The 12,755-nt window shown below is 51.7% G+C and overlaps 1 protein-coding gene across 3 annotated transcripts; it reads right to left on the reverse strand.

Annotated features, from left to right (window-relative positions):
* Window positions 1–1,825: 1,825 nt before the first annotated feature.
* Window positions 1,826–8,541, reverse strand: COQ7 (coenzyme Q7, hydroxylase). 3 transcript variants are annotated; one of them, XM_040973924.1, is made up of 6 exons: window positions 8,415–8,541; window positions 6,564–6,742; window positions 4,091–4,205; window positions 3,624–3,763; window positions 2,681–2,749; window positions 1,826–2,044 (listed from the first exon to the last, which is right to left on the reverse strand). In XM_040973924.1, exons 1-6 carry the CDS (start codon window positions 8,485–8,487, stop codon window positions 1,967–1,969), a joined length of 654 nt encoding a protein of 217 aa, XP_040829858.1. In that variant the 5' UTR covers window positions 8,488–8,541; the 3' UTR covers window positions 1,826–1,966. The 3 variants fall into 3 exon arrangements, with proteins under 3 accessions (XP_040829858.1, XP_040829857.1, XP_040829859.1); XM_040973923.1 differs by having other exon boundaries at window positions 8,403–8,526; XM_040973925.1 differs by lacking the exon at window positions 2,681–2,749.
* Between the last annotated feature and the right edge of the window lie 4,214 nt (window positions 8,542–12,755).

Below are 12,755 nucleotides of genomic sequence, written 5' to 3' on the forward strand. Positions count from 1 at the left end.
CAGGTGCATGTTCCACATCAGAGTGCCTGGCTCCAATGCCCAGCTCAGGCTCCTGACTCCAGCTTCCTGCCAAGGCCGAGCCTGGGAGGCAACAGGTGATGGCAGATCAAGTTAATTGGGTTCCTGCCACACTTCTGCACGAGCTGGAGGGAACTACCTTCTGCCAGCTTTGGCTCTGGACTACCCCGGGCCATTGTGGGCATCTGGAAAGTGAATTAGCAGATGGGAGTGCTCGCTCTCTGCCTCTCAAATAAATTAATAATAACAGAGAGACACTGGGGGCCAGCTCCATGGCATAATGAGCTAAGCCTCTTCCTGCTCCACCAGTAACCTTATGGGTGCCCATTCATGTCCTGGCTGCTCCACTTCCCATCGAGATCCCTGCTGATAGCCTGGGAAAGCAGCAGAGGTTGGCTGCTCAAGTCCTTGGGCCCTGCACCCACGTGGGAAAAGCCCCAGACGAGGCTCCTGGCTTCAAATCGGCTCAGCTCTGGCCATCTGGAGAACGAACCAGCACATGAGACCTCTCTGTGTCTTTCCTTCTCTGTTTGACTCTGTCTTCCAAGTAAAAATAAGTATATCTTTAAAAACAAAACAAAGCTATCACCAGATGTGGTCCCTCAACCTTGGATTAGAACCATGAGCCAAAATAAATTCAGTAACAACAAAGAGCTCTCTCACACACCTTCCTGCCGCGCAAGCCTGGCACATAATGCCATCTGCTGTTGCAGTAGAGCCAGGGAGCCCTTGCCAGAGGTGACCGCCACACAGGTTAGACTTGGCCGAATCAGGAGCCCGAGACACTGCCCTTCATCATGAGGCCCCCAGTCTGGAGTACATATTCTACAGACAGAAACAAGTTGCCAAGCACAGCCCAGGCTTGAGACGCGGAAAATGAAGCTGCAGCAAACAGAGGCACCTCAAGGACTGTGTGGCCTGAAGTGCCCAAGACCATCTGGCTAAAATGCTGCGTAGGTCTCAGAGCAGCCCCAAGTTCTGCACTCCTACCATGGCCCCAGAGGACAGCACACGGCCGGCCCACACAGGCCAGCCTCTGCGTGGCCAGGGAGTCACACACGGGCCAGGAAACTACGGCTCCGATTGCATCTTGGGAACGATGCAGCTTGCTGAAGTAACAACCCAGGCTGGGTTCGGATGCTGTCCAATTCTAGAACCATGTTTCCCAGAATGATAGAAAGGAGTCAGAGACAAGATCCCCTTGTTCACACACGAGGACAAGCTGTCTTGGAATTAAAGCAATCAAAAGGGATTTCAGGAAATCTCCCTGGCTTTGCTTGGAAAGCACAAAAACAGCCTTCTGCTCTGAGAGAGAGGCTAGACAAACAGCAGCAAATCCAGGCTTTGAACAAGGGCCCTGGGAGTGCCTTCCTGGGCCTAGAGCTCCCGGCTGCAAAGCCTGCACACCGAGCTGGGAGGCAGCAGGCAAGACAGCACAGGCAGCTCACAAGAGCAGGACTTCCACGCTCTCTGCTGGCCTGAAGGATGGTTAGATTAAAAAAAAAATTAAAAAGTCTAGATTAAGCCTTGGTCTGAGACACTGATAACCCACATGGGCACCAGTTTGCATCCTGGCTGCTCTACTTCTGGTCCAGCTCTCCGCTAATGCACCTGGGAAGGCAGTGGAAGATGGTCCAAGCACTTGGGCCTCTGCCACACATGTGAGAGACCTGGATGGAATTGCAGGCTCCTGGCTTCAGCCTGGCCCAGCCCTGGCCCTTGTGGCCATTTGGGAAGTAAACCAGCAGATGGAACGTCTCTCTCATTGTCATTTTGTAATGCCTTTCAAATAAATCACTTTTTAAAAAAAAAAATTCATTTTTTTATTGGAAAGTCAAATTTACACAGAGAAGGAGAGACAAAGAGAAATACATACAGTGCAAACTGCACACGTCCCCCCTCTGTGTGGCTGTCACCGTCTGCCCCCACAGGCCCGAGCGGATGTGGCTCAGAATCTTTCTGACAAGGATATAGCCACACTGCAGCCGGCTTGGATGACGCGCTTCAGGACAGCGTAGGCTGGGGCCTGTGGCAAGAGGTGAATGAGCCGGGGAGAAGTGTGTCACCTTTCACTTGGGACAAAGGAGGGGCTAGCCAGGCAGGGACTGGATGAGAAGTGACACTTGGGAGCCAATTTATCCTAATATGGGGCGGGGGGGGGGGAAGTTAGGGGTGGGAGGCTTTTCCTCCTGCTGAGACAAGGGCAGGACGATCTGGGGGTTCAATCAGCAAGAAGACCACCCCCACCCCCAGAATAACGTATCTGCTGGCTTTTCCTTAAAGCCGCCTGGCCACTTTGCTCCCTTTGACTGCCAGGTTGAAGATTTGTTTTTGCAGGACAGACAACTGCCACCCTTAGCCCTCGAATCACGGCATTCCCGGCTCTACCTTCGACCAGAGATGGTCTCCCCAAGAAACCGATGAACTTATGTGGACAATAAGACTTTATACTTGGTAGATCCTTGCAATGAAAGAATCTCAACTGAATTTGAACTGTGGTAATACAACAAGGTGGAGGAATCCACCATGAGGGGGAGGTAAGGTTTGGGGAGGGGTGGTGGGGGAATCCCAGCTCCTATAAAACTGTGTCACATAATGCAATGTAATCAATAAAAAACAATCACGGCACCCCAGGCATGGGCAGCAGCAAGCAGGTCCCTACCAGTTCCGCATCGTGGTCCAGGCCGATGTCATGGTGCTCCAGCTCTTCATCCCGAAATTTCCTTATCACCTGGTCAGACAGAGGCAGGCAGAGTGGGGATGTGGCAACTCACCTGCTGGGCAGGCTCACCAGGCAAGGCTTCGGCTGGAGAGTAAACACTCAAAGCCTCGCCGGTGAGAAGTAACCACTGCCACCACTCAATCCTGCCCCTGTGGTGGCAGCCAGAGACATGCCAACAGGTGGGCATGACTGTTACAATAAAACTTTATTTATGAGGTTGTCTGCTGCAGGCCAGTCTACCATCCTGTCCTTAAAACAAAAAAAACAACAAAAAAAAAAAGAAACAGTTGGGCATGTAGTCTGGTAATTAAAATGCCAGTTAGGATGCTCGTATCCCATGCTGGAACACTTGGGTTCAATGCTTGGCTCCTGCCAGTCACTCCAGCACCCCAGGAGCTAGCAGTGATGGTTCAGGTGACAAGACTAGACTCCTGCTAGCCCACGGAGACCTGCATGGAATGCCTGGCCCCCGCCCCGTTACAGTGACTGCGAGTGTCCCGGCGGGGAACCAGTGCAAGGTAACTCACTCTGTTCTCTTTTCTCAGACTAAAAAAAAAAAAAAAACTGTTCCTTTATTTGATGTGAAAAAAAAAAAAAATCAGGGACTACCCATTCTTTAACCTGAAAGGCTCGCGCTCAGAGCATTTCTGTACACTCTGCCTGGGATGTGGGGTGCAGTGACGGACACAGGCAGGTCCAAGTGCAGCAGGCAGTAGCCCTAGTCCCAACCCTGCCCCAGCTGTGTGGCTAGGGCTCACAGCTTTCCCTCTCTGTGCCGCCGTTCACTCGCCTTTAGGATGAGGTGCTAAACCCGACATCCCACCTCCCCTACCCTTCTTCTCCTGCAGGTCCTCTACTCCCCTTCCCGAGGACAGTCCGCTACCTGCAGGAGCTCCTCGTATTTCTCAGGATCCTCCTCCATCAGTGTCCTGATCTGGTTGTTGTAGTGATGAGCTATGGACTCCTCCACGGCAACGGTGCAGGCCATAGCGCCTTCCTTCCCCAGCAAGGCTGTGCCTGCCCCTGAAACAGCCACGCCCAGGGCGGTCAGGTCCACAGCTAGCCCTCAGCCCCACTGACATGTGAGGCTGGATTCATCAGTGCAGGCACATGGCACTGTGGGATGTCTTACAGCCTCCCTGACCTCTGCCCCCTCGACACCAGCGGCATCTCCTAACCCATCACCAACAAACACGTCTCTAGCTATTGCCACATGTCCTCTGGGGTCCTCTCAGGACAGAACCCGCAGTCACACTGTCAGACCCAGCAGCAGCTGCCCTCATGGTACCTGGTGGATTCATCTCCCAGACTTGGGCTTGCCCGGGCTCTGCTCAACAGGTGCCTACGTACCCAGCGCAAAGCCCACCACATTCCAGAAGGGCAGCAGGACGGTCGGCCGCACCCTGAGCGCCACCATCAGCTCGTTGAACTTCTTCAAATGCTCCTTTTCCTGATCCCACATTTTCTGCAGGGACACAGAGATAAACACATGACAACTCACAGAGGCAACCTGCTATGCAGCAAGCTGATGTCAAGGCACACAGGAAGCCAGAGGGAAATGGGAAAAATGACAACTGCTATATATTTTAAGAGAATAGATTTATGTATTTGAAAGGCAGAATGATAGAGAGGAAGAGAGAGGCAGAGAAACAGAAACAGAGTTCTTCCATCTTCCGGCTCATTCCTAAATGCTCACAACAGCCAGGCCTGGGCCAGCTGAGGTCAGGAGCCAGCTTGGCCTCTCACCGGGTGACAGGGGACCAAGCACTTGAGCCACCCTCCGTTGTCTTCCCAGGCTCATTAGCCAGGTGCTAGATCAGAAACAGAGCAGCTGGGACTTGAACCGGTGAACCAGTGATGCAATGCGGTACGCCAGTTTCACAAGCAGCAGCCTGAAACGCTGTGCCTTGATGTAGGCCTAAGAACTGATGTCCTTCCCAGCCCTATCAAAGCACCAATGAAGGCAGGTGGGTGTCTGGGGCTTGGGACGCCCACATCCCATTGTGGAGGGCCTGGGTTCAAGCCCCACTTCTGCTGCTGAGTCCAGCTTCCTCTTAACGCACACTGATGCAGGCAGCAGGAGATGGCTTCAGGATGAGGGTCCCTGCTACCCCCAGGGGAGACCTGACCTAGGCGGTGGCACTCCTGGCTTCTGCCCGGCCCAGCCCTGGCTGGCGTGGGCCTCAAGGGAACGAACCAGTGGATGAGTGATCTCTCCCTAAAAAAAGAAGTGAAACATCAGACTCAAAGGAACCTCTGACACAGAAGAGAGTGCCAACAAACTGCAAAGAGAGTCTAGGATCTCAACACGGGACAGGAATGCCAGGCAGGGCCAGTCCCTGGGGCCCACAAGGTGCCCATTCAATGACCAAGAGAAGCACACACATGAGAATGAGAACCTGAACCTGCTTTGGAACTGAGAGGCAGAATGCTAGCCGCTGTGTAATTTCCTTTATTTTTAAAACATTTGTTATTATTATTATTTTTTTTTAAAGATTTATTTTTATTATTTTTTATTGGAAAGGCGGATATACAGAGAGGAGATACAGAGAGGAAGATCTTCCGTCCGATGATTCACTCCCCAAGTGAGCCGCAACGGGCCGATACTATGCCGATCCGAAGCCAGGAGCCTCTTCCGGGTCTCCCACGTGGGTGCAGGGTCCCAAAGCTTTGGGCCGTCCTCAGCTGCTTTCCCAGGCCACAGGCAGGGAGCTGGAAGGGAAGTGGGGCTGCCGGGATTAGAACCGGCGCCCATATGGGATCCCGGGCGTGCAAGGCGAGGACCTAACCACTTGCGCCACCGCGCCGGGCCCGTATTATTTTATTTTTTAATGGAAAGTCAGATTTGCAGAGAGAAGGAGAGACAGAGAAAGATCTTCCATCCACTGGTTTACTCCCCAAATGGCTGCAATGGCCAAAACTGTGCCGATCTGAAGCCAGGATCCAGGAGCCTCCTACAGGTTTCCCATGCAGGTGCAGGGTCCCAAGGCTTTGGGCCATTCTCCACTGCTTTCCCAGGCCACAAGCAGAGAGCTGGAAATAAAGTAGAGCAGCAGAGATACAAACTGGTGCCCACATGGGATCCCACTGCATGCAAGGTGAGGACTCTAGTCACCAGGCTACCGCACCAGGCCCTGCTGTTTCATTTCTTTTGAGAATGTTATCATTTATAACTGAAGGCAAAGGAGGGCAGCAACAGCCAACATTAGTGGCCACCTCCTAAGTGCCAGGAGCCAACCAGCTGCTAGGCAGGTTGTTCAGGCCACACAGCTACCTGCTGACAGCAAATGATGGCTATGCCCATTACACAGATGAACCAAGGGAGGGCCAGAAAGATAATGGCACTCGCTCAGGGACTCAGAGGAGACAATATGATGTGCGTTAACTTGTCTGGTACCAGCTCAAGTATTCCGTACTCAAACTCAAGGCGGGAGGTGTTTCCAGTCTATCTGGCAGATCAAGGCTGGGGGAGAGGACAGGATGTGAATCCAGGCCCTCAAGACCACAAAGTGGCCACACCTGCCACCTGGCACTGCCCAGGACAGGGCACCGCGAGCTCTCAGTGCAAAGACCCAGTGACACGATGCTCACCCTTTGCTTCATCATTGCCTGCCCCGTCAGGATATGTTAATATCCTCAGCTAACGGTGCACCTGCTTCTCCAGCTTTGTTACAGAAACACAACTCTCTGCTCTTCTGCTTCTCCCCTCTCTCCTCCAATCCAATTCCATCCCCTGGGAGACAGCCTGTGACCTTCTGCGATTCGGTCCTCTCGAGGACTCCCAGGGACACCTGCTTGTGAGAGCCAGCACACCAGCACCCACCTGAATGATGGGCCCGACGCTCGTCCGGCCCAGCACGGCCATCTGCCCCGCATAGATGCGGTTCGCACCATACTCCCCAGCGTGATCCACACGGATGATCCGATCCACGGCCGCCCGATTGATACTGTCCAGGGTCATTCCTGAACTGCTGAATCTCACGCCGATTCTTCTCCCGCAAGCTGCAACACCACATGTCTGTCATTCTCTGGAAGGACCAGGGGGTTTTCCTTCCCAGGTGGAAGAAAGGGATGCCCGAGCACAGAGACCGTCCATGAGCTGGCACAGAGGAATTCCCGAGTGCACTCATTCACCCTGCAGGCTGAACACACTTTAAATCTACGCACATCACATGTGCTAACGTGGCAGGAGCTTGTGTCCAGCACTAAGCCCTCCTGGAAGCTGACGCCACGCTGCACCGCAGAAGTTCCTGGGCGGCTCTAAAAATGCAAGGTCCCTCCCCATAATTTTTAAAAAGATGCATATTTATTTTTTATTAGAAAGGCAGATCTACAGAGAGGAAAAACAGAGAGAAAAATCTTCCATCCGTTGGTTCTCTCCCCAAGTGGCCACAATGGCTAGAGCTGAGCCAATCCAAAGGCAGGAGCCAGGCACTTCCTCCATTCTCCGATACAGGTGCAGGGTCCACTTTGCAGATGGAGAAATGGAGACTTCGAAAAGGTACTTAGGTCCCAAAGTCAGCCTCAACCTGCACAGCAATCATTTGGTAACGTATTTCACGGCTCACAGCCATGTCGCTTCCACATACTTCTTTTCACTTACATTTCATAGAAAAATATGCGGAGGGAAAACTCATGTGGGGTACACACTTTTGGCTCTTTCATTATGAAGGCCTGAGCATGGGCTCTGCGCTGTAGCCTAACAGTAAAATCCTCATCTTGCATGTGCAGGGATTCCACATTGGCGCCGGTTCATATCCCAGCAGCCCCGCTTCCCATCCAGCTTCCTGCTTATGGCCTGGGAAAGCAGTAGAGGATGGCTCAAACCCTTGGCACCCTGCACCCACGTGGGAGACCCAGAAGAGGCTCCTGGCTCCGGATTGGCTCAACTCCAGACTTTGTGGCCGCTTGGGGCATCTGCAGAGAGAGGCTCTTCCTCTCTGTCTTTCCTCCTCTCTGAATATCCGACTTTTCCAATAAAATTAAATCTTAAAAAAAAAAAAGGCCCGAGTGCATTGGTAAGTAGATGAGGAGGGGACGGGGCGTTGCGGTGCGGCATTTAATTATGCCCACCCACGGCAGGTATTCGAGCATACCCTGGATCTGGATATCGTTTCCACGGATTTAACCGGAAAATACGCACTGGAATAGGAATGTACAACAGGCTGTGTGGGTGAAAGTTGGCGAAGGAGGCTTGCAGGGTCTGACGCCCCTGTGGGGCAGCCGAGGAGTGTCGCCAGCACCCGACCTGGGGGTCGGCGGGTTTTGTTTCCGGGCTCCCTCCCGGGCACGTCAAACCACCCCAAAAGGCTCCCGATTGCTGCACGTCAGGGACTGGCCGCCTGCACCCGCACTTCTAACCAACCCCGAGCCCAGGCTGCCGGGCTTCCGTGTCACCCGCCCGGGGACTCCCCACTTTCACCATCGTCCACGGTCCCTCAGCCCAGAACGCCAACCCCTCCTCCCGTGACGTCAAAACGTCTAGCGACACGAAGACGTCATCCCCCGGAGAGGAACCCGCCACTCAAGTGACCCCGTCCCAGATCTGACGTCACGCAGCCGGTCGCAGAGCTGTGACGTCTCCCCGCGACCTCTCCGACCTCAAGGACCGGGCGAACATTTCCTGGCACGCCGGGCCAGCGCGGAGCAGGACCACACACACCCGCGTCTGTACCTGGGAGGGGTCGTCGGGCGCCCGGGCGCAGCCGCCACAGGCCGCCAGCCGCCGCCGCCCTGGCGCAAGTCATCGCGGGGACGGCGGAGCAGTCAGTCCGCCGGGCGCAGTGGGCCAATGGCGCTCGTGGCGCAAGCTGATGACGCGGGGCAGAAGTAAGGCGCAAGTCACCGCCCAAGACACCATTCGGTCTTTGCTTGCATTCTATTGGCTAGAAATGGCCGGTGCCAAGAATATATTGGGTGCAAGGCCCGTCAGTCACGTGGCAGAGCCTGCAGTTGCCATGGCAATGGGGATGCTAAGTTGCTACGTCCACGATGCGCAAGGTATGGAGATTTCTTCCTTAGGTTCCTAGGAAAGCGGACGGACCTATCAGAAAATTACTTATGGAAGCAGATTCTTCTCTATGTTCTAGATGTTCCTTAAAATAGTAGAAATCTCAAGTGATTTCATAGTTTTTACAGAGAACACGTTATTTTTCTGATGTGCATGTATATTGGTGCAAATTAGCAAAATATTATACACATATATTGAATGTTGCTTTGTCATTTCCCAAATTTAATCTAATGCAGACTATGAGTCAAAATTAGCTATCTTAACATTCTAGGATAACAATTTAACTGAAACACGCAGGGCATTCTTGCATTTTATTGGATAATCCTGTTATTTTTAAGAAAGTAAGCACCCTAATTGTAAGGCTTTCTTTGCAGGTCCTCCACTATATTTATTTTTTATTTCTTCGTGATTTTACAAAAAACAGGATCCTTATGTAGTGATCACAGCCCACAAACTGGTTCAGTTTTCTGGCTCACTTACAATACCTAACAGTGAGAACACATCCCTGATACCAATAGTTGGCTTCTACAGTTCCAAGTGTTGCGGAGTGCGAGAGAGATCACACTGGACCCAGGTGTAGCATGTTAGGAGGAGTCTTTATTTCCCAAGCTTGGTGACAGCAGAGCCAGGGGCCATTGTCCTTAGCTGCCAAAGTCAGGGTTTTTTAAGCTCTCATCCTCCGGTTTGATGAGCCGTGCAGTACAAAGCTTCTGTGTACAGGAGGCAGGAAGGGAGTTAGCAGAGCCCAAAGTCTTCCTGTGGTCCACCTCATTTAGTGCAACAGGAGGCAGGAGGGGCCCGGTGTACCGATGGTGCGGCAGGCAGGAGGGGTGGGGTGTGCTTTTCTCGCCTGCAATTAACTTAGGAAGGGCGGAAAACTCCTTTCCCACACCTTGTCTGTTGTCAGTTAACCTGACAAGTGGGTGTGAGCCATCCATGGCTGCACCCTATCACACAAGTTTAATAGACTTCAAGCAATGGGTATTTCTAAAATGTACGAACAAATCAGACTTTTGGAAAGCCGGGGGGGGGGGGGTTTGAAGCCCAGTGTGGTGATTGCATGAAACCCAATTCCAGGAAAACACCAAGGGCAGTTATACGCTTCATGATCACCTGCTGACAAGAAGCCTCCAGGAATCCAAATACACATGACCACATTTTAAAAATCTTCATCAGTAGTTTTAATGCACGTTAGAGCTGCACTTCAAACAATTACAGAGTTAAAGTTATCAAAACATAAAAAACATCATGTAAGACACATATAAATTAGCAGCACTGAAGTACCACATTCATTAACATGCTTACTGAAGGAATCGGCAAGGAAACAAACCGGCAATATATTTTCTTTGTGTCCAGTATGCCTACACACACCCACATGCAGGAAAACAACTGCTGACAGCGGAAGGCAACAATGTTATAAGGACAAAGGAACTAGGTGGATACATCAAATCACAGCCTGTTTCCTGAGCATGAAAGAGTCTTTGAGTTACTTAATATTGCAGGAGTGCAGTTGTTAGACTTAAAAGGTACACACCAGAATGCGGCAAGAAAGGCTTGAAAATTGTCAATCTCCTGACCCACCAAAATATCCCAGGCCAACATGGTTCTTGGAAAACAGTTGTGACCCGCCCTCCCCTCCTCCCCCCAAAAAAGGGACAAGAATACAGAACACTGTGTTAAGTGATGCCCCAGCTGCTGTGTCCCACAGCGCAAGGCACTGAGGGGTTGTGAGTAAAGGAGCAGCGGTGTTTGGAATGAGAATCAAAATCAGAAGCAGCAGCAGTTATCATTAAAACCCACAACGGTGTTGTGGCACTGCACATTAAGCTGCTACTTGCAACACCGACGGCATCTCATGTGAGCGCTGGTCCAAGTCCCAGCTGCTTTACTTCTGGTCCAGCTCGCTTGCTGACGCACCTGGGAAGGCAAGATGGCCTGAGTGCTTGGCCCCTGCCACCCAAGTGAGAGACCAGGCTGGAGTTCCAGGCTCCTGGCTTCAGCCTGGCTCAGTTCTGATTATTGCAGCTGTTTGGAGGAGTGAATCAGCACACAGAAGATCGCTTGTCTCTGTCACTTTGCCTCTCAAAGAAATAAATGAATTTTAAGAATTCTGCACCCAATTTCAAATTTCAGGAAAGGCTTGGAGATAGTGAAGGGGAGATTCCTGTTGTGCCTTATGAAGCTACAGTTCTTTCAGAGAGGTACTGAAGGTAGAAAAATGAATCTGATTACCTACCACAGTAACTTAGGCTTCTATTCAAGGATTCAGAACGATCAATTTCAGGAACAATAGGATGAGGTATTTATTGCTTAGGCTTTTTACTGTAACAGAAACCTCAAGAGATATTCTGCATATTTCATAAAAGGAAGGCACATGTGTTTAAGGCTTCATCTGAGGAAAAGAAACAAGGGCCCTTAACAATGCCCAAAGGTGCCCTGAAGAGAGCAGCATCCAGGGAGGGTGGTGGGTGCAGTGGCCAAATGCTGCAGCCCACACCAGCATGTCTGGGTGTAAGTTCTGACTGTTTCTGACTCAGTTCTTGCTAAAGGGCAACGAGGGAGGCAGCAGGGAGTGGCTTTAATACTCAAGGTCCTGCCACCTACATATGACAGGGGACCGAGGCTGAGTTCACAGCCCCTGGCGAGTGTGGGTTTTTGAAGAATGAGCGAGCAGATGGGAGATACCCCTTTCCACTTGTGTCTCTCAAATAAAGGAAATTTAAATAGCTACATGCAGGGGCCAGTGCTGTGGCACTGCATCTTAAGCTGCCACCTGCCATGCCAGCACTCCCAATCAGGGCACCAATTCCAGTCCTTGTTGCTCTGTTTCAGATCCAGCTCCCTGCTCGTGTGCCTAGGAAAGAAGTGGATGACAGCCCAAACGCTGGAGCCTCTGCCACCCACAGGGGAGATCCAGATGGACTTTAGGCTACTGGTTTCTGCAGAGCCCACTGAGGCATTTGGGGGGATGAAGTAGTGAATGAAAAATTCATCTCTCTCTCTCTCCTTCTTAAATATTAAGACAGTATGCAGTCAAATTTGCCACCCATGCATAGCCTGATTAAGTGAACACGCTGAACTTCCATGTACATCTCTAAACCCCAGGTCCACAAACCCACAGCTCCTGGACAACGCTGTCCAGCCTGCCTCTGAAATACAAAGCATCCTTCAGAAACAGACTGGAAGGGAAAGAGCGTGTGAACAACCGAGGGATGGCTGGGTCTGCCCTAGTTCGGATGACACAGAGCCCAGTCTGAGCACTCTAGACAGAACTGGAGACTTCTAGAAAACCTGTCCCCCCAGTGCAGCTGCCCAGAGTATTAACTAAAGTTGCACCTAACTCCTAGTAAGCGAAGACATGGAGGCCGCCATCCCACACAGGTACCCTCCCCTCCCCCTGCCAGGGCATTTAGGGGCCGTGGCTGTGGCACAGCAGGTGAAGCCACAACCTGCATACCATACTAGTGCTGGCTTGAGCTCCAGCATCAACCTTCTGTTCCGGCTCCCAGCTGACTCACTTGGGAAGGGAGACGGCCCTAGGACGTGGCCACTGCCACCCATACAGGCCACAGGCCACAGCTCCTGGCTCCTGGTTTCCTCTTGGCCCTGCTCTGGGCCACTGCAGTCATTTGGAGAGTGAACCAGCAGACAGATTATTATTGGAAAAACAAACAAACACCGAGTGCATTCAGGAACCACTTATTCCCACAGTGGGAAGGAGCTCTTCCTTCTCACTCTGGAGGGAGCTGAAATTTGACAAGCACCCTCTGCCGCAAACATGCTGGTGAAGAACTTCTCTTCACAAAGCCAAAAAAAAAAAAAAATTAAACAGCTTGCAGCTGAAGTCACGAGAGCCATTCAAAAGTCACTATAGCTCCAGAAACACACTTTCATCCACTGCCCTAGTAGGCTCAAAGGAAATATAAAATGACCTCCCTCCCAGCCCCCGGCCAGTAAGGGCACATTGGGAACGAACCAGTGGATGGAAATGTCTCTTTGCCTTAA

The sequence above is a fragment of the Ochotona curzoniae genome, unplaced genomic scaffold (genome assembly GCF_017591425.1).
Source record: "Ochotona curzoniae isolate NIBS_2020 unplaced genomic scaffold, NIBS_Ocur_1.0 contig_2321, whole genome shotgun sequence".
In the NCBI taxonomy this organism is placed as follows: Eukaryota; Metazoa; Chordata; class Mammalia; order Lagomorpha; family Ochotonidae; genus Ochotona; species Ochotona curzoniae.